Source organism: Saccoglossus kowalevskii, chromosome 5 (genome assembly GCF_978046115.1).
Source record: "Saccoglossus kowalevskii chromosome 5, keSacKowa6.1, whole genome shotgun sequence".
Lineage (NCBI taxonomy): Eukaryota > Metazoa > Hemichordata > Enteropneusta > Harrimaniidae > Saccoglossus > Saccoglossus kowalevskii.
Window position 1 is genome coordinate 15176523 of NC_140645.1, and position 26094 is coordinate 15202616.

General features: G+C 36.9%; 1 protein-coding gene and 1 long non-coding RNA gene across 2 annotated transcripts; both read left to right on the forward strand.

Moving 5' to 3' along the window:
* Positions 1-242: 242 nt before the first annotated feature.
* LOC144352004 (uncharacterized) lies at positions 243-1091 on the forward strand. Its single transcript, XR_013420523.2, has 2 exons — positions 243-446; positions 762-1091. It is a non-coding gene; the product is annotated as an uncharacterized LOC144352004 (long non-coding RNA).
* Positions 1092-6322: 5231 nt separating this feature from the next.
* Positions 6323-24255, forward strand: LOC100329010 (transient receptor potential channel 196). Its single transcript, XM_085499570.1, is given in 15 exon segments — positions 6323-6613; positions 9029-9218; positions 9766-9884; positions 11236-11343; positions 12624-13031; positions 15340-15527; positions 16015-16217; positions 17008-17026; positions 17028-17145; positions 17825-18447; positions 19734-19929; positions 20692-20868; positions 21294-21335; positions 21457-21578; positions 21699-24255. Coding segments are annotated over 15 exon segments (3171 nt in total). The 5' UTR covers positions 6323-6595; the 3' UTR covers positions 22339-24255.
* The last annotated feature ends 1839 nt before the right edge of the window (positions 24256-26094 follow it).

The window sequence follows — 26094 nt, forward strand, 5'->3', positions numbered from 1 at the left end:
CCAATTAAGTTTACTGTCATGAATTTGTTTTTGCGTATCTGTTAACCGACTTAATTAGCTGATTATTAGCGAATTGCTGTTATGTCTGTCACCGTGTAGGCCTATTTGAAGTTTTGGACGGAACTTGGCTCAGTGATTTGGAACTAATTACCAGATAATCGTCGCCATTTTGACAGTTTATATTCATAGTTATTAATGTAGTGAACGATTAATCAAAAGATATGACGTATTCAGTACTTAGTGTGATTGGCTTTATGATTGAAGGTTACGCCCTAGAGTCTTTTTACTGCTTTGTAATTGGTTAGAGTTTTGAAAATGAATAAAGAGAGTTTGAGTTGGTCTTGGGGAGCACAGCACCATAGACGCAGTAGAGAGAGTGCAGTCCTGGGCAGTCGAGTCCAGTCTAAGAGAGTCTTGGGGCGAGCCTTGACGCAGTCCAGTCTTGGGTGAGTCTTGGTTCAGCTTTGTGAGAGTCTTGGGGACTTTTCCCCAGGGCGATGTGTTTTATAGAGTGCTCGATTGAACGACTAAGACGAGAGCTGAAACGTATTTCGTTGTGTGTGTCTTATTTGACTGTAAAGTATAAATGACTTTCCCAATCCCGTACCTCAAGGGGACGAGATAGAGGGACGAGACGAGTTTCCCCTCTGACACGTGTGGAGAACCCCGAGAGAAGAAGATTTTACCCCTGATATTACTGTGAATTACTTCATTTTTATCAACATGGACATATGAAATGTGCCTGTTTGTTTTATTGTCAGTCATGTTGCGTTGCTGAATACCCATGTGCTGAATACCAGCCTCATCATTGGCATACAGCTCAACACGAAAAATAAGTATACTGGCTGCCATAAGAAGAATAAGACGACGAATATTATTCTCGGCATGGTATTTGAAGACGGAGACTGTTAACGTATTGCAAATATGTTGCTGTCGTGAGTCAGAAAAAAATACATGCGTTCACTACTGGCTTAGTATCTGTTTTAGTATGTTTGGCGATTACTGTGTGATGCGATTCCAGCTGCGACAAATCCTGAATTCTGAGTAGTCAACATACCTAGCTTTGTAATAAATGTATATTATTATTATTATCTGCTACTGTTGTTTGTGACGTTACATGACATTTAATAAGAATAAGAGGATATTACATGGTATATTATGGGTGAAATCACTGAATTAACTGTGCAACAATATTGCACATTACAAATTGTCGTCCAAAGCACTGTCCCTGTCCTTGCAGCTATCGTTTTAAACGACATTCTGTTATTTAAACAAGACAACGAACGAATTGCTATATTCAGTGAGATACACCATTGTGGTTGTGTAGATAAACACAAAACATATGACCATAATCTTTTGGGCTGGCAACAAATTGACTTTAAAACATGTCTTAATCTTTAAGTATTAGTGTCATTATTATATATTACATTTCACCATAGAAACCACATTACAATTTTCTGTTTAATTGGCGGCGTAATTTATTCGCCTTCACAACGTCGTCTCTGTGTCCTATGCTATGGGATGTAACTCTAATATACAGATAATCACGAATAGAACATAAATCAACGCAGAATATGTAAATAGTGGACTACCGTACGTGTTATTGACATACTTAGTAACGCATCACCATAATATAGAAACAATTTGGCTGCGTGTCGTGGAACCGACGAAGCGTGATCTCAACGCGAACTCATCACCGGGTATTCATAATATGCATGTGCATACATGGCGATCATCAATGGATGCATATAGCAGTACATGCTATATGCGAGAGGCTTGGGTTTTATAGACGTCTTCGTGGAAACACTGAAGCGTACTAGATTGACTTTAATCACTAGCTCGTGCAATACATCATTGTGTGTCTAAGTCACACCGCCTTTTAGTGTCGATGTGCTTGTGTGACCTCCAAGTGACATTGGTTTATTTATATCAATAGAAATAGCTGCAAATATTAAACTATTTTAACGAATTCAACAAATTAACTGAAACTTAATTTTAGCTAAATATACTATTATATTAGTTCAAATAAGCGAAATTACAGATTATCTATAATGACATGCTAGGCGAAAACATATTAATGGACGAACCGCAATTAAATCAAACCGGAGTCACCGGTAGAGGGCGCGACTTTAAGTTGTAAAAGCGGTGTATTCGACAGCCTAAAGTGTGAAATTTGTGTTATTGTGTTAGAAGTGAAAAATGTAGTAGAGATAAGCGCTGTAAAGTATAATAATAAATTATTTTGATAATTAAATATTAACCATGATACACACTGGACATTTTAAACTAGAAATTTCATATGTCGGATTCTGAATATGCTCAGCGTGCCAGTGACTTACTTATTGCCCATTAAGCCTAAGTGGCATGTAGGGCAGCAACGAAGGATCTCCACTTCTGTCTGACTTGGGCTGTTTTCTGGACACCTCCCCAGGTCAAGTTCATCGCTTTCATTTCGTTCTCTACCGTCCGACGCCAAGTAGTTTTGGATCGCCCTCTTTTTCGTTTTCCATCTGAGTTTAGGGCTACTTTTGGGAGGCTTTTTTGTTCTCTCCTCATCACCTGCCCAATCCAGTGATCCAGCACCGTCTCGAAATGATGTTGTGCCAGAGAGTCACGTGATAAACATATGCTTACTGCGGTGTTTACAAAATTAGTTATTAGTTTCTGCAAAAAAATACACTACTCTGGTTTTGTTGTTACAAAAATACAAATTCATAATCACCCCCCCCCACACACACACACACACACGCCGTGTCACGTGGTATTTAAGTTCGGGTACGTAAATTATTCAGTCGTTACGGGTAAATGCTCGTATTTGCGACTGTACATTTCGTAGCATGTACTGTATCATGGGATGGTATATATACTGCAATATATTATACAGTTGTCTATTGAATTTGAGTCATTTTTATTTCTTAAGCGTCGAGTGTTGAACGTTTCTTTGAACGTGATTGTAATAGTAAACCATTACCTTCTTGAAATTAGCATTCCAGATTGCCTGAAGTACAATTCAGGTCGAAATCAATATAAACAACCTAATTCAACCTGATCCGCACACATGCGTTGACCACGCAGCGTTTACCGTTTTTACGTTTTTTTACGCTTCCAAAAAATCAGAATAATTATAAAACTAAATAAAATGTTAAAGTTTCTGCCAAAAATGTTGATAATGAAGTAAACCCAATGACCCTTAGACATCTTATTGTAAGCGAGGGGCCGCGAGACCTAATTTCCATTTAGTGCTGTGCTTTGTATTGAGTAAGTCATTCAAAGGAGAGTAACAAATTCGGCCCAAGGTCAGTAATTAACCTTAAAGCGATGACCGTGTTGTATAGGTAACAATCGGCCTACTAATATCTATACAAGGTTCGTCACTTCCAGTGTAGACGCAAAGGTGTGACCGCTACCACGACGTCGCGAGTCAGTCAAGAAAACACAGTTATTGATCGACGAGGTAAGTTGCACACTAACTATGGACTATAGTCGCAACACGACACATCTGCACAGCAAACATCCAAGATAACATGGTTTCGCACAGGGTGAGATTTGTTTAAGACCTTCACCAATAACTCTTATCCTTGCCTCGCCCCTCCAGTGTCCTCCCCCATTTTAATTATATAACGACAAGTGGTTATTTGGAGGGATATGTACAGCCGTACATTTGGGCTGGAGTGTCAGGATTAGGGTCGAGGTTACTGATGGGGACCTTAAAGATCGCTTTCTTTGCCTAGTGTGTGGGCATCGTCCCTGCCCGAGTCGGTGCCCTGGGACTACTTGTAATGCGTGTCTTTTCGCTAAATTCGAATTGCAACAAGTGCGAGATTGTGAGCGACGTTTAAAACAGTATAAATGTGCCAAATATTCAACACAAGTCGATGTATGTAGACAAGTGACAATATATATTTGTTGTTGGAATGTTATTTTTTCACGGTATATAACTTTCACTGTGTACAGCGCATCACGTGACGCATACGTCATTCATAGTTAGTTAGTCTGACGGACAACAGACTAAATCGTATCCATCTTACGAAAACACACTTTGTAAAGACCGAGTAGAAACAAATGAAAATAAACGTTGGCTCCAGTTTAACTTCGCTCCGGCAGTTCTAATAGCTCATATTTACACACTGTGTCCTTATACATGCATCACTTCACAGTGACCCCGCTAAGGTGCAGTGAAGTTGTAACTAACAAAGACTTAAGTTAATCCACCGCGTCCCCTACACAGGGCATCTCCGTAACCCTACCAGGGTTTTCGCTCTAATACCGTGTCTTCACGAGGAGAGGTTACGTCTGGTAACAAGAGATATAACGATCTCGCAATATTGTGTTCACAGCAGCGATTCTCACTACAAGCGTAAGTATGGCGACCAGGGGATAAATCGGATAATGGCGCTTCCAGACAATGTCTCAGTTGAGCCGTATGTATCTGCATTTTTGTTTCTGGGTCATGGAAATTGTCATAATAGTTTATTATATACTGTATACTAAATACATTTGATAGGACCATGGAGCTAATCTCCTTTTAACTCTATAATGGAACCAAACAGCATATTTTACAACGTATACAGGTGTATTTCGAGTACATACCTTTCAATATGTTATGTGTTGACATTTGCACTCAACTTCAGTTTATAAAGCTAATACACTTACAACGTAAACCCATAGTGAATGGTCATAGATCACTGACGTTGTCTCTTCGCTGGGGTCTGAACTACATCATATTCAAGCCCCTTACGCTGGTATTCATATGTGTTTTTCTCACACGCTGGCGTAACGTGTTTACATCTGTTTTTCTCTTACATCGGTGTAACTCGAGGGACACAGAAACAAGATAAGAAAAAGGTTTAAAAAGTTCATCTCACATAAAATGACCCGTAATGTTAGCGTATTCAACTACCCTGAAAACAGTACTCGTCTCGGTTTGCAACTCGAGCACAAAGATGAATGCCTGCCCGTTTTTATTGCTGTTTCACGACATTTTAACATCCTTTGCTATGAAAAGGGAAAATCCAAACAACGTGCTCATGTCACAAGATAAAAATGATATGAATAGTGTTTACAGGATAATTATATACTTTTTGTTATTTTTAAGCTTTTCCACAGTTTTCTGTAAAAACTTTCGTTGAAAAATGATGTGCGTATTGTTGACATTTGCCCTAAATTATAACCATATTTGGACATACGGTGATTGTATACTATTCCCATGCTGTAATTGCATACATTTCCGTTTTTGTTTTGTTTTGTTTTTTCCACAGAAACCGTAACCACAATTGTTGTAATCAGATTGCACTTTCAGACTATTAATAGGTGTTTAATTAAATTATATAACTAATTAATTTTACGAATAAAAATTTAAAAATGATTTTACAAACAAAAATTGATATGTTTAAATATTGCAGTTTTATCAGTATACACATTTAGCAGACGAAACATGACCTGAATATCAATATTCGTGCGCTGTTATGAATTTTGATTTAAAGCATTAGGCACGTGACCAGAAACCCGTTCTCTTGTCTCTGCTTGTTTTATAAATATTAATAAATTTCAATTCAAACTGAAACGAGAGATTTTTATCGGACTGGCCATTTATTTATTTATTTATTTATTTATTTATTTATTTATTTATTTATTTATTTATTTATTTATTTATTTATTTATTTATTTATTAACATTTATTCCAAATTACAGGCACTAAGAAAGTACAAATACAAAAATATTTACAAAAACAATATAAAATAAAAAGAATACAAAAATATTTCTTGTGTCCATCATACGATTGGCTCAACTCACACAATATACTCGTTGATTAGCAGACTGGGTTCAAGACAGTAGACAAGACAAGACAGTAGGTCAATCGATCATCATGCCTCAACATTTCGCTATCAGCGATAAAATTAATCATCTTTTTATTTTCATTTTAAATAAATTACGCTTCATTCCATTTTGCTACAGACCATTGCGGACTTTCATTAATTCTAAGTAGTCAGGCTATTCATAGTTATTTATTCTAGCGTATATTATTGTGGAATCGTCACGCTGCATAAAATACACCATTTTTAATACTGTTTTATCAAATTTATTGATAAAATTGGTATTTAGATAGTTTCCAATTGTAATATGTGGAGTGATTTTTTTACTTTGGGACTAGAAATTTATTTATTTCACGAAAAAAAAGAAGAAGACAAATATATTGACAAATAATTCCCGTAATCAATAATTAACATCAATAAACAAAGGTGCAATACTAGTATATTAAGAATGACAATTGTGCTAGGGAGTCAGTAGTTCGTTGTAGGATGTAATATATTATGAATGACAATTGTGCTAGGGAGTCTGTAGATTTTGGGAGTACGGGCGGTCTGGAATAAAGCTGGGACGTGGCCACATGTGTTGCAACAGTGTTTGTCTTTATTGACTCACAAACATTACAATGGCGTAGTCGGCAGGATACCATAAACCTGGTAGACGTGTTTGAAATATGAATGGTTGAATGAAGAAACCAGCATGGCTTTACTGGGGAAAATAGAAGAGTTTACAGAAGGCGAAAATTGGGTTTTGTATACAGAAAGACTAGACCAATACTTCAAAGCAAATGAAGTTACTGACGAGGGTAAGCAAGTCGCCATATTTCTTACTGTCATTGGTCCTAAGACGTACGATATTCTCAGAAATGTGTTAGCTCCAGTGAAACCCTCAACCAAACCGTTCAGTGAACTCGTGGAAATATTGAATACTTATTTTAACTCAAGGCCATTAACAATTGCGGAGCGATTTAAATTCCATGGTCGCAACCAACTGGTCGGAGAATCTGTTGCTATATTTTTAGCCGAGCTCAGACACCTTGCTGAAAAATAGGAATTCGGAACCTTTTTGAATGAAGCTCTGCGTGACAGGTTTGTGTGTGGAATGCGGGGTTCTGTTACACAAAAGGAATTGTTAACTGTGTCAGGTCTAACCTTTGATCGTGCATTTGAACTTGCTCAGAGTTATGAAACTGCAAATAAACAAGCCAGTGAGTTGCAAACCAATACAAAAGAGCATGAAGTATGTGCAGTGTATTCCAAAACAAAGAGCTATGCTAAAAAAAAACTGTTTTCGTTGTGGCCACGTCCAAGCTTTATTCCAGACCGCCCGTTATTCCAGACGCCATTGAATACAAACCAACTGCGAAAAATGCAAATGCAGATGCATTATCACGGTTACCACTAAATATGTACTGCAACTCAAAATTGTCAGAGTCAAGCATATTGAACATTCAGCAAATTGAATTGTTACCAGTTACTGAAAAACAAATACAACAGTCTACCAGATCAGATCCAATTTTGTCTAAAGTACGACATTTTACACAGAACGGTTGGCCAAATACAGTTAGTGAAGAATTGCAACCATATTTTAGAAGGAAATACGAATTGACTGTGGAAACTATTTTTTTTGTTCTGGGGTATTCGGGTAGTAATCCCAGCAAAATTTCGTCATCGTGTGTTAGAAGAACTCCATCAAGGTCACCTTGGAATTGTAAAGATGAAATCGCTTGCAAGAATGCATGTTCGGTGGCCAGGTATTGATAGACATTGAAGCCCAGGCTAGATTTATTAAAACCAAATATACAAGGTCATGTAGTACAACGTCAAACCAATCAGAAATGCTATCACGATAAACAAAGAAAGCATAAAGAATCCGACATTGGTGAAACCGTGATGATACGAAATTTTAGAGAAGGGAAAAAATGGATACCCGGACAAATTGTAGAAAGGAGTGGCCCTGTATCTTATAAGGTGAAGACCCCGGACAAGATGAGGCGACATGGCGACCAAATTATTACATACAAGAAAAATATCGGAAATAATGGTAATGGTAAACAATGTAATGGTAAACAATATAATGGTAATGGTAAACATAATGGTAATGGAAACAAAATAATTGTAATGGTAATGGTGAACATGGTAATGGTAGGAATAATGGAAATGGTAATCAGATCCCAGAACGAGAAATAGAAAGAAGATATCCTGCGAGAGAAAGGAAACCGCCGGACAGACTGCAATATTAAATTGAACGGGATTATGAATTTTTATGTGATTTAGAGTTTATATTGAACATTCATTTCGATTTTTCTGGAGTTAATATACTTGATATACTTGATGTTATAGTTGAATAATTGATATTTATGGTGATATTTATTGCGATTTTTCATTGAATTTGAAAATGGGTAATGTAGTTAGTAATACACTATATGTCGGTTAAGAGCAGACTGTGAAAGAATAAAAAAAAAAACAAAAAAAAAACACAAACTAAAAATAATTGGAATAACTGATATACTGATATACTAATATACTAACAGACTAACGTAACTTATATAGGTTTGTAGTAAAAAGATTTAATTTTAATAGGCATTTTTCGATTAAGATAAGACGTATTTAAATTATATTTTCAGTTCGGGCAATTACAAATTAAAGAAGGAGGAATGTAATATATTAAGAATGACAATTGTGCTAGGGAGTCAGTAGTTCATTGTAGGATGTAATATATTATGAATGACAATTGTGCTAGGGAGTCTGTAGATTATGGGAGTACGGGCGGTCTGGAATAAAGCTGGGACGTGGCCACACGTGTTGCAACAGTGTTTGTCTTTATTGACTCACAAACATGACAAAAGGCATATTTATAAATCGCGACATATTAACCAAGGTTACGAAACTAGTTTCACGACGTATCAGTACTGCCTAAGTAAGTGTAGTAGATGTCGTGGCGCGTCTTCATTGAGGTGGGTCCCATGCAACGTACGCAACGATTATAGAATATGTTGTTTATGTGAACATCATCTTTTCAAATCAATCATTTCAAATAGTATGCATTTATGAACAATGAAAAATACTAATACGCATGCGCAATTATTATTTAATAATAATTCATAATCACATATATTGATCAGCAAACTGTTTTTTTTTTTTTAACTAAATTAGTTCGACTCTGCTCAAAGTAAAAACTGTGGATTACATGACACCGTAGTTCTTTCTTAATTTTACAGAGTATGGAACAGGAGCAAGACGAAGAGGAGCGCCAGGAGAGTCTGGAGCAGGTTTACTTGGCAGCCGTTGAGAAGGGAGATTTGGATGCAGTGGAGTACGCCCTCAAGCATAAGGATGAGATAAACGTGATGGCCGTCGATAACAATGGAAGAAGTGCCATGGTGATTGCCCTTCTTAATGGCCATATAGGTAAGTGAGATTAAGGCGTACAACATAGAAACAACTTCATTTTTTGAAACACGTGAATGCATCGTGTTACTGTAAATCCTCAGAGGCGGCGGCACAACATTTTGCATGAGGGGGCGAGATCTGCTCACAAACCTTGCTCCGAAGACGTGATTTTTGCTAGGGGATTCGAGGCATGCTCTCCCTTATTAATTTTGAAATCTAGACCCTCTGAAACACTATTTCCTGCATTTTGAGGGGCAAATTTTGATGACACAAAGAGTTTCAGCTTGATTTTGGAGGGGCGACCCCTCTAACATTATTTTTCGAGGGGGCGACTTACTCCTCTGCCAACCCCCCCCCCCCCCTTGCGCCGTCGCCACTGATCCTGGATGACAGTTCGTACCGCTGATTGTGCTGAACATATGCGGGCATGCTGAGGTGCTGAATACTGAACATACATCTTCGCGCATACGTCGCGCCCTCCAGCGATGACGCGCTTATATAACGTCATTATGACGTCGATGAGTGAAAGCAAAGCAACCAGATCACTTTGAATGTTTTATTACAGAGATATTGAAGTTACTCTTAAAACACAAGATTCACGTTGGTGACGCACTGCTGAGAGCTGTTGATCTGGATTTCTTTAAAGCCGTTGAAATCTTATGTGAAAGTTCCCGTTTTCTCCGTGTAAGTAATATGTTTACATTTCAGAAAAAAGTTTTTTGGCGCTTCAGTTGTACTTACAGTGAACATAGAATATGTGTTCAGCGTTACTGGCTCTCTTCTTGTAAGTGTTGTTACGCGCAGCAGAAGAACCATTGACCAGTGGCGGCGGTACCGGGCGGTCGCGTTTCAGAAAGTTTAGATTTCAGATCTCGCCCCTTCATGCAAAAATTCGTGCCGCTGCCTCTGCTGACTGAAAATCACCTTCATAAAACTGGATCCTAGATCGATGGGAACCTAATAAGTCGCCGCCTCTAACAACGAATCGCTATTGACGTGAGAGGACGCTCTTCACAGCGTCGCTGTTTTTGATTTGCCGGCTTCGGACAATACAAACATCTATTTACTGTGACTAACAAACGTTACTCAGCGGAACGAAAGCGGCACAAACACGTGACATATGCTGAGGCTGAGGAAATGTGCCACCTAGTGCCATACTCGGCCCTAATCCAAACAAATATGTACATAATTCGAAATCCAATTAATTTGGGCGAAATGTAATTTGTTTCCATTTTTTTTGTCTGGAATCGCCGCTCATACGTACTAAGTGATCCATATACAAACAGGTACAGTGGTTGTACACAATAAAGGATATTATATCAAAACATTTCCCCACATCCAGTTCTTCATCATGAGTCATCCCTAAGGTGGAGTCAAGTAGTACACATGGTTTTACTGACGTTAGCTGGCGTCACGGCGTGTCAACCCCGGAAGTAATAAGTGGGTCAAGCAATATAGTGGTGTCCACGGTAGTGCCAACAATAGCTGGCGCCACACCGTTTCAGCCAAGTACTTACAATACACCATTTTTCCGGGAAATCGAATGTAAATACAGGACAAATAAAGGTCATAGCGTCGTAGTGGCGACAAAAATCGCGTGGGATTCGACAAACGCGAAAGTATTTTGGGGACATTTCCATGCTTAATAATGTGCTGTACACATTTGATGATGGTCAATTTCGATGAAGTAAGGGTATTTAAACGCAATAATAATATAATAATTTATTAATTGTATAATGGCCTCCGGCCCATTACAATCACGCAAATTAATTATTGACATGAAATAAATTTACATTACAAAATATGTATGAAAATATATTATATTCAAACGCAATATTCCCTTGTCAAAAATCGACCTTTCGAGTTACAAAATAAAGAAGTTCAAAATAAAATCGTTCGATTTTTGCGGCAGACGTTCAGCGCACGTATTTCACGCAACTCACGAGATCTCGCAGTTGAACGGAAAATTCCCTAAATTATAAAAATATCAACTTCTAAGGATTACGTCATTAAATGTTATTTTTTTGACCAACAGAGACGTGGAATTGATATTATCAACTGTAGATCTGAAAATGAAGACTTCCACCAAGTTATTACGCCGATTGTATTAGCGGCACATCACAATAATTACGACATTATCAAGGTAACATTAATATTCACATTAAAGCGGCGGAATCGTCACCTACGCGTGCGCAGGTGACGACCCTCCCGCATTAACATTCTGTAATCCGAGAATGGACATTCGCTATGGTATCTTTCAAGAAGCGACATCCTAAATATAAATACAGACCTTTCCCTTCTTTCATAATATCACATACTATATATACCAGCTTCATGTTGTATTGCCGGCATCTACATATTCTTTAAACGTGTATTAAATGTTCGTAAAATATACAAAAAGTGTTTTCATTCATAAATACACACACTGAATGTGGAAAGAAAACAATCTATACAGTCTTGGTATCCGTTTACACTTTTATAAGAAATCTATGGGGATACAAGTATGTAATTTATTGAACTATTAAACAACATGTGGGCTCACGAACGAGAATTAAAAAAAATCGACCATTCTCTGTTACCGGTTCACGCCCAGTAACGTAGAAACCAGGGAACTTGAAGGTCTTCGTAAAGAAGAAAGTATATTTTATTTCCACCATAAGCGGCGCACGCGGTGAGAGTCATCCACATCGTTTTATACAAGAACTCACGGGACGCGGTATGGAGAAACATATTTGACAGACGCTGTATCATTTCATAATGGATGTGCATACCCTAATACGAAATACAATTTCCAATAAACTACATTTTCATTTTCCAATTTATTTTGTATGTTCAACTGCCAAATAGGAATATTTCTCAGGGCTTAAAACGGAGAGTCGCATCACCACTGCTCGAAACCACGACGCTTCAAGTCTTGTTTTCTTTCATTACTGTCAGGTTTATAACGATACAACTTGTTATATATATATATATATATATGTATAGTAAATAAGTATAGCATTGTCACCTTTCTACATTTCCACATCAGATAACCAAAACACAGTGACGCTGTTACTTCCATAAAATATTGAAGATGAGCTGAAATAATTTATTGCAAAATGTGATACTTAGTACCGGCACTATGCCCATTAATTTGTATACACGAGTTGAACGTGTTTTAAGCGATTAAATTGCAATTCAGGTAATTTGTCGTCACCATGTTCGAATTTTGCCACAGTTATATATGCATGAATGACGTATTTTCACGCCCCAATACAAAATAATGGAACTTTTGAGGGAACTCGAATTGTAGTTCTGTCTATCTAAACAACCTATTTTGATCTTTTAATTAGTTTTCACAACGGTCGTTGAATTAATGATTATGGCAAGTTTTGCTAGTTTTGTTAATAATAAACAATAAATAGATCGCAATGATACTTTCAGATTCTTCTTGATCACGGAGCTCATATCGAAGACCCCGAGTCAGGCGTGTGTTCAGAAAATGAGGAGAAACACACACTACAACAGTCCCTGGGCACACTGCTCGTCTACAGGGCACTGTCTAGTGAAGCCTTCATTACTCTGACCAGCAAAGATCCTATCGATACTGCGTTCATATTGAGCGGGAAGCTGCGAAAATTGAGCCAACGGGACGTGGAATTTGGCGCCGAGTACATCGAACTGGAAGAGCAGTGCGAGACGTTCGCTGCTGACTTGCTGGCCCAGACACGGAATACTCGGGAGACTCACACGATTCTTACATACAACCCGACAGAGTGGGCAAAATCCGAGAAAATTGATGCGAAAATGCCGCACAAGGCATTCACCGCAGTTAAGTACAGACAAAAGAAGGTAGGCTGACTTAGAAATTAGTGGGTCGTTAGATAAACTCTGAGATAAATAATATAACTATATTCGGTTATTATATAAACGATGTAATGGTATGAATATGAACCTTTTTCAAAAGCGACAAAATGAATACAAAACGATCGCTAAAACATGGACTATTGAATGCTGGATGTTTCAATAGTATAGCTTTGTCGCATTTTGTTAAAACACATTTAACGTATTGTCCCATTGCTCCAAAATGTGTTCGTAATGATCTGACATTGACACTTCAATATTATTAAAAAAAGCATAGGAAACTTATTTGACTGGGAAATAAGATAAAGGTTTTTGCAAATATAGACCGATTGTGTAGTACTTATGTGGATGTATATTGTATTTATGTTAATAAATAAATAAATAAATGAATAACGTATCAATTGAGATTTTGACGAATAAAAGTCTAAAACACGAACCGGTTAAAGCGGAGAGGCGTCGCCTGCGCATGCGCGGGAATTGAGTCCCAGGCGACGATAACAACGCACGCTAAAGCGCAAAGGCTCATGGGTGTCTACCCATGTTTGTAAACAACGACACGCTAAGGCCTTGTGCCGCATGCGCAGCTGACGACTCTCCCGCTTTAAAAGACACACTGCTAAGCTTGAATAATTATTGTTAATCAATGTCACGTGATGTGAAACCGATTGCGTCAATCGAATTTGCCACATAACGAGTTCAATGAAGACAATGGAAATTGAGTTCGCAAATTTGAAATGTCACTTTAGAGACCACGAGCCAGAAATAATCCTAGTTGTTCGAAATTCATACAATAAGCTATTCGAAAATATATAATTTTGTGGACAAGGGAGATCATCTTGGTTTCCTAATTAACTAATTAAAATACCTGTCAGGTAAACTGCATCTCTACCTTAATTTCATGTTTAGTATTGTTCACTGTTATGTTTCCAGCATGGTCTGTTTCAAAATCTTGAAGCATATAGTTGGTATAGGAGGGGGGGCAAGTGGGGGTAGCTGGTACAGGTTTTCACAGGAAATAAAATGAAAGTTTTGTTTACAGTAAAAAAAAGGGTTTTACGCTTTACAGATAAAGCAAATTTATAATTTATAATAAAAAAATGATAATTTGTGTTTAAGAATCAAAATTGGAAACTGCCTACGAATTACACCATTTAATGGGGGAAATGCTTTATACGCGTACAAAAAATAAAATGTAGGACGAATGCAGAATCCGATTACGTTTTACGTCTTGCTCATGTCTACGAATTTACGTTTCTTTTTAATTAAATTACATTATTACACTTTATTACTGCTCACGAAAATACCTTATCGAGCCTTTATAGTAGACACATAATAACCATCTAATTGGAAGAGGAAGTTATCGGTCCGATATGCAGAAATCAATCCATCTAAAAATAAAATTATACAAATTATCAACTGTGCTAGAAATCTAATCGACGCGTCAAAAGTGATTATCTGATCGCAGTCATGAAGTCACTAAGCAGACGAAGTACTCAACTTGACTTCTCGGTGTATTGCTTTCTAGTCATGTTTTACAATGAAAAAGATATGTCACAATGTGATGCATAGTTACAAATTTATAATTATTATACTTCCGCATAATTTCACATTTTTGGCGATTCGCTCTGCTAGGATTGCCTTTAAAATCACTTTCGTGTGTGTTTGATTCCCTGTGTCTCCACAGATTTATTCTACTGTGATCTTCTGACTTGGCCGATTTTGCTTAAACTTGGCAGGCAGGTCACACCTTCACTCGAGTTAGGTGGTAAAATCTGAACGCAACTTTGAACTTTGACTGAACAGTAAATGCTGCGTTCAATCAAATAATCTGGAAAATACAATTAAAAAACGTTCACCTGTCAACTTGCGTGGATGTAATAACGATTACAGCAAAAGACTCGCTAGTAATAAAGCCCGGTAATAAAGTGAAGCAAAAACTATAGAGACTATAGTCTTTGAGTGAACTGACTTCGGAAGACTGAATTCTCTTTGCGAATGTATATGGGGCCCGGTTTAATTATCAGCCGACGTAAGCTTCACGTTCATGTCCTACCATGGCAACAGCCGAAACATGTTGTTTGTTTTTTGAGCGGAGTGGATCGCCAACCGCCCTGCCGGCTTGAATAACTTTCTTCTGACTCCTTAAAAAATGTTTACCAATAATTAGAGACGATGAGACAGACATCGTGCCCATTTTATCACAACAAAACACTATCGAAACAATGCACTAATATTTTAGAGAGGGTGGCATTCAGAAAAATATGTTTTTATGATTGATGTGTCTCTTTATTCTTAGTTTGTTGCTCACCCACATTGTCAACAGTTTCTGATTGAACGTTGGTATCGTGGTTTGACTGACTGGAGAGAACGAAGTAGTTTCTCGAAAATTATTATTAGCAGCTTGCTTATGATATCATTCCCTTTTCTGTCCATTCTGTACTTATTGTTTCCAAGAGGACAAGTGACGAAGTTGTTGCAAATACCGTGAGTAGAATGAATTTGTGAACTGTAATTAGTTCACTACACTACACTACACTACATCTACACACTCGAAATATCTAACAATTCACTTATGATGACTACCTTCATGTTTTTATCAAAAGATACGCAATATATAAAGAATTCAAAGTAAAATTATGTAAAATTATTTTTGCTCACAACTACAGTGAGAGAGTCCAATGTCCGTAACTCTGTGATCTATCATGTTGACAAACAAATTACAAAATGGCCAACACCAGATCACAGAAGATCTTAAAGTACGACTGCTTTATGACTATTCTCATTCTGACAAAAGTGTATTAATATAAAACTGCTAAGAGATGTTTGTTTTTGTTATCTAAATTCTCAAAAGGCACTCGAAATATCTACCATAAGGGAAATAAGCCTCCTTTTTGATATAGGTGCACTGCACTGCACTGCACTGCACTGCACCGCACTGCACTACATTTTCATTTCGAATCCTTCTTTACAGGTATGTTAAATTCCTAATGCATACGGCATCATCGTTGGGATTTGTTACCTTGATCTTCCTTTCTCTGTTAAGAGTCGAAGACTGGACATACGTAGGAGGAGCATATAGCTCGACAAATGTGCTGCAATATTTCTTGTTGCAGGACAGTCTTCGTGGGAAACAACCAAGTTTGGTTGAAACTTTTATGTTTATTTGGGTATTAGGTAAGTGGTTGTGCGTGAACACATATGCATTTTAGAGTACACGTTTATCAGTTATGAGAGAGATACATTTATAGGTAATCAATATGTAAGGTATTGACAACTTGACTCTCTAAATTTGCGAACAATTTAGTGTCGCTGGTAGCATAGTGGTTGTCGTATCAGACTCATAATCGGTATACCAAAGTTCAAATCATACATTAGGCTGAACATTAAAAGGATCAATGGAAATGGAAAGGCCATTTCTACTGGCCGAGTTAAGGTCCGCAGGTGTTTGTGTTCGACGTAGCCTGGTTGATGCCAGCATAGCGTATTAAAATTGCCATTTGATAGGGAGAAGGGCGCACAGCCCTGTCATGTAGACCCAAACATGAATATGACTTCTGTGGCAAAAATGTGTGTGGCAAAACAATTAGTGTGATATTATTTCCACTAATCCGGAGTTTTGTCAGATGCTTTGGAAAGTAGTCTCATAAAATCAAATGTGAAAAATTCTCATATGCATGTTTAGTATCATAATATTCAAAATTGGCCATTAGCATGATGCGGCATTAGTTCTAACGACATGGGGGTTTTAACCACAAATATGAGCGTCATTGATCATAAACTCTCAAGAAGTCTTTTTAACCGTAATATTCCAGGAATACTACTAACATTAACAGCCCCGAAACAAGACGAGTTTGTATGTCGATAGCGTTAGAAGAAGATGCCTTCGATCATAGTGGTATATGTGGTTTAGTAGTAGATTTGAAATAAATGTTATTGAAATTAAAAAACAATCTTTCAATTTCAGGGATGACATGGAGAGAAATAAGAGTTATGGAAAAAAGGCGCAGTGTCATATTCATTCGATTCCTGGAATATTATGGACTTTGTTCAGCTGGCACTGTATTGGATATCATACACACTGATGATGGTATCATGGCTGATTGTAAGTAACGTCAAGGCTGGTTATTTTTGGAATCCTGGAAACAGTTTGAAAGATTGTAGGGATGGTGGGGAGATTTTACTTTATTATTACGTCATAAACAGCTGTTCACAACGAGCCAGTTTGTAAGTTCTTAGTTATCTAATTCTCCAAAATTCGTCAACAAAATAAGAAAGTCAGTGCAAAATGGTCAATCCTAATAGAATATATTTGTCACAACAGTGTCCGTCGTTCCTAGCAAATTTGATCCTTCATATTTTTCTAATGTCGTTCTAATCTGCATCATTCGGGGTGGTGGATGTTGAAAGTGGACTGAAATGTTTGCACTTTAAGTTAATCAGGTTCAAGTATTACAAGATCGTTTACAAAGTAATTTTATATTCCGTTCAGTTTTCGAATCTACTCACACGTGGCTGAAGCGGGTAATTCTGAACTGATTTTTCAGGAAATGTGAATAATAAATTGTCAGATCCATATTTCAGTGTTACTTTGCTCGACACTTTATTGCACCAGTTGAATATGTTCAGCCTTGTATCAAGAACATGACTATTTTGATAGATTCAACAAAATTGCAAAGACTTGTCTAGATCTACACTATTTGGAATATGAATCATATACGATATACAAATCAAATACTATTGTATTGTATTGTATTGTGAATATATTCATATTTCATCCACAGTGGAGACGGAAATATCAAGAGCTTGATGCTTTAAATGAATCAGTTGGAAGTAACAGTGTATTTGAAATAAGACGGAAGAGGATGTCAGTTATGGAATTGGACTCCTATATGCAGGACAACACAATACCGGATTTAAAAAGCTATGTTGACCAAGCGATTACTAATATCACAGGATTCGTTGCAGACTCTCATAACCAACAGTTTGCAAAACTGACACAAACACTTATAAACAATTTCAGCTGTACGACGTCCAGTGAAACGGCCACAGAGGCACCAATACAGTTCTTGAAGGACTACTCAAGTGAGCAGTTCAGAGTAGAGTCGCGGGCCGGCTGGAGTGGCTATGACCCTGATTTAGTTGCAGAAGCAGTGTTTGCCATGGCCAACATTATTAGCGTGCTTCGTCTGATCAACATTGTTGTTATAAGTAAACAAGTTGGTCCACTTCAGATCTCTCTCTGGAAGATGTTTTATGATATAGTAAGGTTTCTGGCAATCTTTGGTTTTGTTCTATTAGCATTTGCTGTGGGTTTGACCCAATTGTATAAATTCTATTCGTCACTAACCATACTAGAATGCCGGCATGAACAAGCACTATCCAGTTGCTACAGTGGATTTACAAGGTTAGTTATATATATTGTATAAGCACGAACAATATTCTATTAATTTATTTAGCTTAACACAAGTACAGAATAAATCTGTCTTCCGGTTTTATCTTTGTTCTCATATCTTGTTAGACCGGTAGACCTATTGTATGTTCCACCTAATTGGCATATGCCTTTAATATAACACTAACTATTGAAAGTAATTTACTCCCTAAGTTTGTAAACAATTTAGTGTCACGTTATTGAATTGTTTTAAATCAAGGAGTCATGGTCACATACTTTTTCAATGAAAAGTTGGTCATATATAAAATCCAGTGCGAAACTAACACGTCATACGCACGCTAATGTGCATGTTTTGCGCCATCAAATGTAAAGCGTTTAAAAATATTATAAGGTTATTACGAAGGTACCTCAAAGTATGCACGAAGACAGTACATCGGCAGTATCGACCGACGCGCAGATTATACATCTTTTCCTTACAAGGATACATCATGGAATGCCGAAATCCAAAAAGTTTAGAACAGAATCAGCGAACTTCTTTGTCCGGTCAAACCCTGGTGGCAGCCATGTTTGTTTTTAATGTTAGAGGACGCTACGCGCGTAATCATTCCATATTTGGAATTTGCATTTCCTAATATGGTAGGATGAAAATACCCCGTAAAATACCGCAAAATTACGTAATTTTCGGCTTCAGCGCTTGCGCAGACGTTACGATCGATCTAAAAACGCTGATTCGCCGTTCAGCTTTAATATTCATGGTCAAGTCAAACGGCTGTAACATTTTCGGTTTAACAAGGTATCTTGTATCATTAGGACCGAATTATGTTTGATAAGATAACTTGTAACCAGGAGATACTAATCGCGTTTTATTTAGGTCCGACTGACCCAAAGTTTAGTGTGCTGTTTTTGATTGTGTGTGCGCGCGTCGAGTATTTATAAATATCGCGGCTTCTGTAATGTCAGAAATTCGCCAGTAGCTAGTTGATACCTATAAAAATGTAACAGTAATTTCTTGGAGTATAAATACTTCTGAACCATTGGGAGGGTGACAAAACAGCTATCTGGAGAGCATTGTGGATGTAGATTGTCATTGAAAACCTTTTCACAGTCCCGCCACCATCGTTCCAAGTGTTCGGCTTCGCTTCGGTCAAAAATGCTCTCTTTGGGTCGACAGGTATGTATATCGACCTAGGACCGGTACAATATTCCTATAACATTCATTCTCCTTCACTTATCTGCTGAATTGTTTCCGCTCACACTATGAATACCCTTTCGAATGAGATATTTATGTGATTTTATTACAGTCTGACAAGCACGATTCGGGCGCTATTCTGGACCTTGTTCGGTGTGTCTGCTCTGGAAAAACTAGAAGTTACCGCCAATCACCCATTTACAGAAATTGTAGGCGAGATTGCCTATGCACTGTACGGTATTGCAGCAGTAATCATACTTCTCAACGCCCTGATTGCAATGATGAGCAACACATATACTAGAATCGAGGTATGATATACGATTAGTAGCCAATCCATTAGTTTCATTTCATTTGATAGTTGTACGAGAGTACGTTATCATACCAACATTTTTTCTGCTAGGTGTGATTTAGTCGGCTTACTTAAGGTAGAAGCCGACTCATGATTTCAAATACCCAGAATTAATTCATTTTCCAATAGATTTTATAGTTTCGAGCAATGTAAGGATATTGAAAATTTGGGGGTCACAAGCTTAATTTTCGAGAAAATGATGGTTGTATTTTAGTAAATAGTAGCCATTTTGTCAGTATTATAAAGATTTACCATGGGTTCCAATGGAAGAGATAATATATCATATCTTAAATTGTAGGCTGATGACATAGGCTGAAAAAAATTATATATTGAGAATAATGGTATACTTTTTTTGTTATCAATTATTTCAAAAATCGGGGTTTTAAAAAAGTGGCAAAGAAGGGAATAACATTGTGCTCTATGGAATTGTTCTAAAAATAATTTTTTTTTAAATATTACGACAAATTTCGCGAAAAACGTTACTGTAACAAACGGAAGAATGATTTCATTAGACACTAGCTTCACGGATTTACATAATTAAGCAATGAACACTGCCATGAATAGGCTTCTACCTTAATACTTCTTTTAACTCGATTTGCAGTGAATTTGGTTTTCGTTTTGTATCTATATTACAATTTTAGAAAGAAAATATGATTTGATAATATTATAGCTAAGAGTTAGGCGATGAATATTTACAAGTTTTGTTCTTGTTTAACGTCAGGAAAATTCGGACAGAGAGTGGAAATATTCCAGAGCCCAGCTGTGGATGAGCTTTTTCGAAGGTGGTGCAACAGTCCCGCCGCCATTCAACATCATTCCAAGTGTGAAGAGTATATACTATAGAATGAAATCACTCATATATGCTTGTTGTCCTAGGTTACAAAGGAAACGAACCAAGGTAAAGTTAAATGTGATTTACATTAAAGCGGGAGGGTCGTCACCTGCGCACGCGCGATAATTGTGTCCCAAGCAAGCGATGATAACAACACATGCTAAAAACGCAAAGGCTCATGGGTTGACGCTTATTTGTGAAAAATGACACGCTCTGGCCATCTGACGTATGCGCAGGTGACGACTCCGCCGCTTTAATATTGTTGTGCCATTTCACGTCATTGAATGCCACTGTTGTTTTTCCTGATGGTTTGTATGTGCAAATTTCAAGTGTTAATTTTACAGGTCTGATGCAACATCTACTGTGCCACACGTGGTCGGTAGTTACCATGTGTATACATTGTTATAAATAATGACGCGCTCGCGTCCACTCATATAAAACACTAAACGGGATGATATGTCTAAGCTATTAATGATTTCTATTAATTTCAGAAACAATGGGATAAAATTGCCGATTTAGAACGACGTTATGAGGTATGTATCTCTGTAACTACACCGTGTTTTAAATGTCACCAATAGGTGTGATTTGTTCGTTACTGAATGAATTTTAATCGTGTGATGAATTTCAAAATCTGTATTCGTTTCATTTAAATAGGAAGTCATCCAGCAGTTAGTCAGTAGATACTGGGCTGAAAAACGATCTGGAGGTCATGAAAATGAAAAACACGTGTCTCAGGTGGACATCCTACGTCTGAAGCAGGATATATCAGGTTTAAGGTATGACATATAATGGTCATTATGCCTATACATATGGTATATATTTTGTGAATCACACAATTTGACCTTATTAAGTTATATAAGGAATACACTTTCAATTATTTCACATCTCTACTTCAGGTATGAGGTGCTTTCAAACTTACACAGAAGTGATAGGTCCATTCAGCACATTAGGAACTTCACAGCCAGCATTATGAAGAGTTTGCTTGACATCAGATCTACTATAGCAGAGTCTAATCGGGAAGATAGTGCTGGGATTGTTAAGTTACAAGAGGAAATGACCTCAAATGTTATAACAAATGATAACATTTTGAAAAACGCCGAAGACGAAATGCAAATACCAAATAGTCGTGCCGTGATGAAAATGCAAGAAAAACTAAGCCATGGTCCAACAGATAGTTTAACCGATGCCTCGCTGGCCAAACCATCTATGACCACAGTTTCAACCCAAACAGAAGGCACGTGTGTGTTGTATGACACGGAAGAAGATTCGATGCTGTTTAATGCCGAAACAGATAAAGAAACTTCCATAAATGACGATATCGATGAAGCTGAGGCAATGCCACGAGACACCGTTCCCGTGGAACCCGCAGCTTTGTTTGCAGAAGCAAGGGCACCCAGACAACCAAAACCGTTCTGGGTGCATTCTAAATTGGAGCCTTCACATTCTTCGGCCACACCAAGTCCACCTCAATCGTTACAGGAAACGGAAGGCGTGTCTCCAATATATGCGCTGTATGAAAGGTTAATTAAAGATTAAATTAATCTGTTAATTTTACATTTGTAACTTTGGATATAACATCAACCCCTAATATGGCAAGGGAAATATGCAGTACTGTGGAGTTATATATGGGTGATAACATGGATTGTTTGCATGTTACTAAAAACAAATAACAGGATAATATGATAACACATATAATTATATATTTTATAATTATGTATTACTGGATTATTTTTGTATTTATTGTCAACTCCCATTAATACATTGGAATAATGAATTATTGTATTAACACTATTTCAATATTTAATACCACGTGAAACAGAAGAATTTACTAAAACTGATTATATGCACATACATTGCTAAAACTAAAAACATAGTAACGCCAGATACATCGGCATTTTTTTTCTACTTTACTTGATACTTGGTCCATGCAATGTACACATATTAATTAGTCCGAAATATATCAGTGCTTATTCGACAATATAACTTCTGTCTGTCATATCAGTGACGTAATGAACGTTATAACATAGGCACTGTGGTATTCATAGTTCCAACCTTGCTCAATAATACATGTATTGAATGCAAAACTATGTAAATCAGGTAAAATATTTCCTTCTAAAGTTACTTTTTCTTGGCAGTTGATGCACAACTTGAATTGCCACGGTGCATTTGGACACTTCATTTAAAATGTTTAATGTAATTAGTTATGTATATTTGTAATTCTACCCGAAGACGATCAGGCAGCTCTACTGCAACTGATATTGTCAACTGCATTGACTGCATTACAACTCAGGTTGACTACTTATACTTAAGTTTTCAGCAGGGTATTCAATTATGTCAGCTGCATTTTACCAATTCACCACTCATTACAGTATTACGGTGTATGCGGTTATCTTGAATCATGACTTGGTGGTCATTGGCGGTCCTCATGGAAAGCTGTTGCCATGTTTTAATGTCTGCATTCATTTACACGCATACTAGAATTTCTGCGCCCTCTGGTGTTAAGATTGTAAACTCAAACTTCATCTAATCAAATGGAATGTGCATTACTATTACATAATTGTGTACATTTCATCGAATACGTAAAAGTTGAATAAATATTATTGTTTCTAAAGCGTTCAAAATTTTAGGATTCATAAAGTGGACGTGCGATCACATTGATGACGTCAACGCTTACATATTGTGTTGGCCCACAGTAATTTGAAGTACTGTATTGTCTCAATACCAGAAGTACCAAATATCAGAAATTGAAAAGATACGTATATCTTAAATATAAAAGATTCACAAGATCACATGATTACTTTAGATTAGCATTAACAGTTATGTGGCAATTCTTTATAAATTTTTTTGTTTTATAATTTAGTTAATTAGTTTGATCTGTACTGAATGCATCACGATTTCATCTAGCGTAGGTATAACTTTGTTTAATGTTTGCTGGATTCCATATTTATATAATTTACTTTAAAGTGTCCATCGCATCTGTGTATATGAACTGGTCTATATAACAATCTCTACCCATACTCATAAATACAGTCAAGTTATATTGTAGTAACTAGAACCCCCACAAGATGACATGTGTACGTTTTGCCGTCTTTCTAGTTTATTTGACAGTGTATATTGATCCGTTTAATGCGATTGTAAACATGTTAAACAGACGCATTGGACACTAAAAGAATGACTTGTATGCAGTGTATGAACTAGTGTTAACTGTTTTAAATCTGCTGATATTGTTTACAAACTTTATCGATCACTATATTAACATCAGAGGAACGCAGTAAAAAATAAGTTCGTGAATTAGTTAAGAATACGATGAGACAATAAAAATACACTAGTTCAAATTGTTATTATATCCTACGCTTTTATAATACGAAGGCTATGTTAGAGTTAAACCCAATAAGCCTTATGTAAGTATATGCATATTAAATAAAGTTTGTAGGGATGAATATAAAACAAATACATTAACTGGAAGTTTTCATTATGAAAAAAACTAAGAAAACAGTCTGTGCCAATTCAGATGTTCAGATTTGTATTCACAGGTGGAAAGAAAAGTTCTCACAACCTTCGACTGAAATATTGAAACTATACTCCAAACCCATTTTCTTTAAGTTACGAAAATGAATCGTTTTCAAAAGTTCTTTTCATAATTTGGCATTACTGTCATTGGTGAAACATGGCTCATACACTGAATTTATCTCATAATGTTTTGTCATTCTGTGAGAGAAAAAGTCTTGCATTTTGGTAAATGTGTCGGTGGTTGGTGGAGTTGTTGGTAGGGGTTGTGTTCTTTAACAAAAGGTGCTACTCGGGATAGCTTTATTATCACCTTAAGGTAGAGATGCAGTTTACCCGACAGGTATTTTAATTAGATAATTAGGAAACCAAGATGACTTCCCTTGTCCACAAACTATATATTTTCGGAAAGCTTATTGTATGAATTTTAACATTTTGTTTATGGACACTGTAGTTTGAAATGTGCAGCTCAAATTCAACTACATCAAGTTTATGCATAAATTAACACCCAGGCTAGTTGTCTGTACGATTGTTGTAACACTGGTCAACCAAAAACAATGCCCCGATAGCGTTTTGAAGATAAACACATTGTCAATCATTTGTGAAAATTTCAAAACAAAAGGTCAAAGCGTCTAGGAGATATTTCTGGGATGTGCACTAAAAAGAAGCTAAGATAATTGCTGATTTGCATAACAATTCACTCGGTAAGAAGTTTGCTAATGCTCATAATTAAAATGGCTGTAACAGTTCTAAATTTAAATGTATTATCATTTTTAAAATGTTAAATATAGTGCATAATATGGAGATCCCGTCATTTCTTTTTTCACCATGTTTTTTTTATTATTCATGTACAGCCTTGCTAAATCTCGCTAAGCATTCAAAAGAGAATGTTTGCACCTGTTATCTATATATTAAAATAGTCTTTTGAGTATTTTCCACTATTAACAATTCTACAAAATTGTAACAGTCAATAGCCAAAACTGTTTGGATAATAAAAAGCAAAAAACAAATCACTCCCAAGTGCCCATGAACCTGCATCTCTACCTTAATTAGCAGACTCGGTCTGCATATTTATCTGTGCTTAATGCTAGTACAAACCTGTCCTAGAGGGTTAACATACGTTTAATGTGTTTTTTTTTAATTACGACAGACTTTCCCCAATTACGATGTAGATGTCCTCGGAAACGCGTTTTACACATTCAAGTCTGTCACTTTCTTTTATTCAGGTAAATAGTTGGTTTAGACAAATTTATTCCAATCACTGAAATAGAAAATAAATATAAATAGAAAAACTAGCTACCTCAAAGTAATTTACGTTTCTAACTGCTTTATTGAAAAACTCAGATGATGAAAGTGTAGACAGTGGTGTAGTTTACAAGGGGATATCTATTTTCAATCAGAAAACTGTTTGCGCTGCCGCCTGGTCTTTGGTCTCAGCTTGACTGTTGTAAGTTCGTCTTCGGTATGGTTTAGTTTGTACATCCCGGCTCTTATTACTTCAATAACAGTGTGTCTGTTGGCTCGGTTTAGCCACCATACTTTAGTTAAACCCTAAGTCAATACTGATTTCTCATCAAAGCATGCTTAGTATTTTCCCACTACTGTAACCACACCACCACCCACCACATAAGTGCGTATTTGATTGTATATTTTTTTTTGTGGCGGATGAGACTTTTATCCGGTCGTACGTGTTGTCGTGCAGGGACGTGTATAGTTAGCAGCTCGTCTGTACTTCACACAATGGTCCAGGTACACGGCTTTCGGTTTCGATTCAGGGAGTGAGAC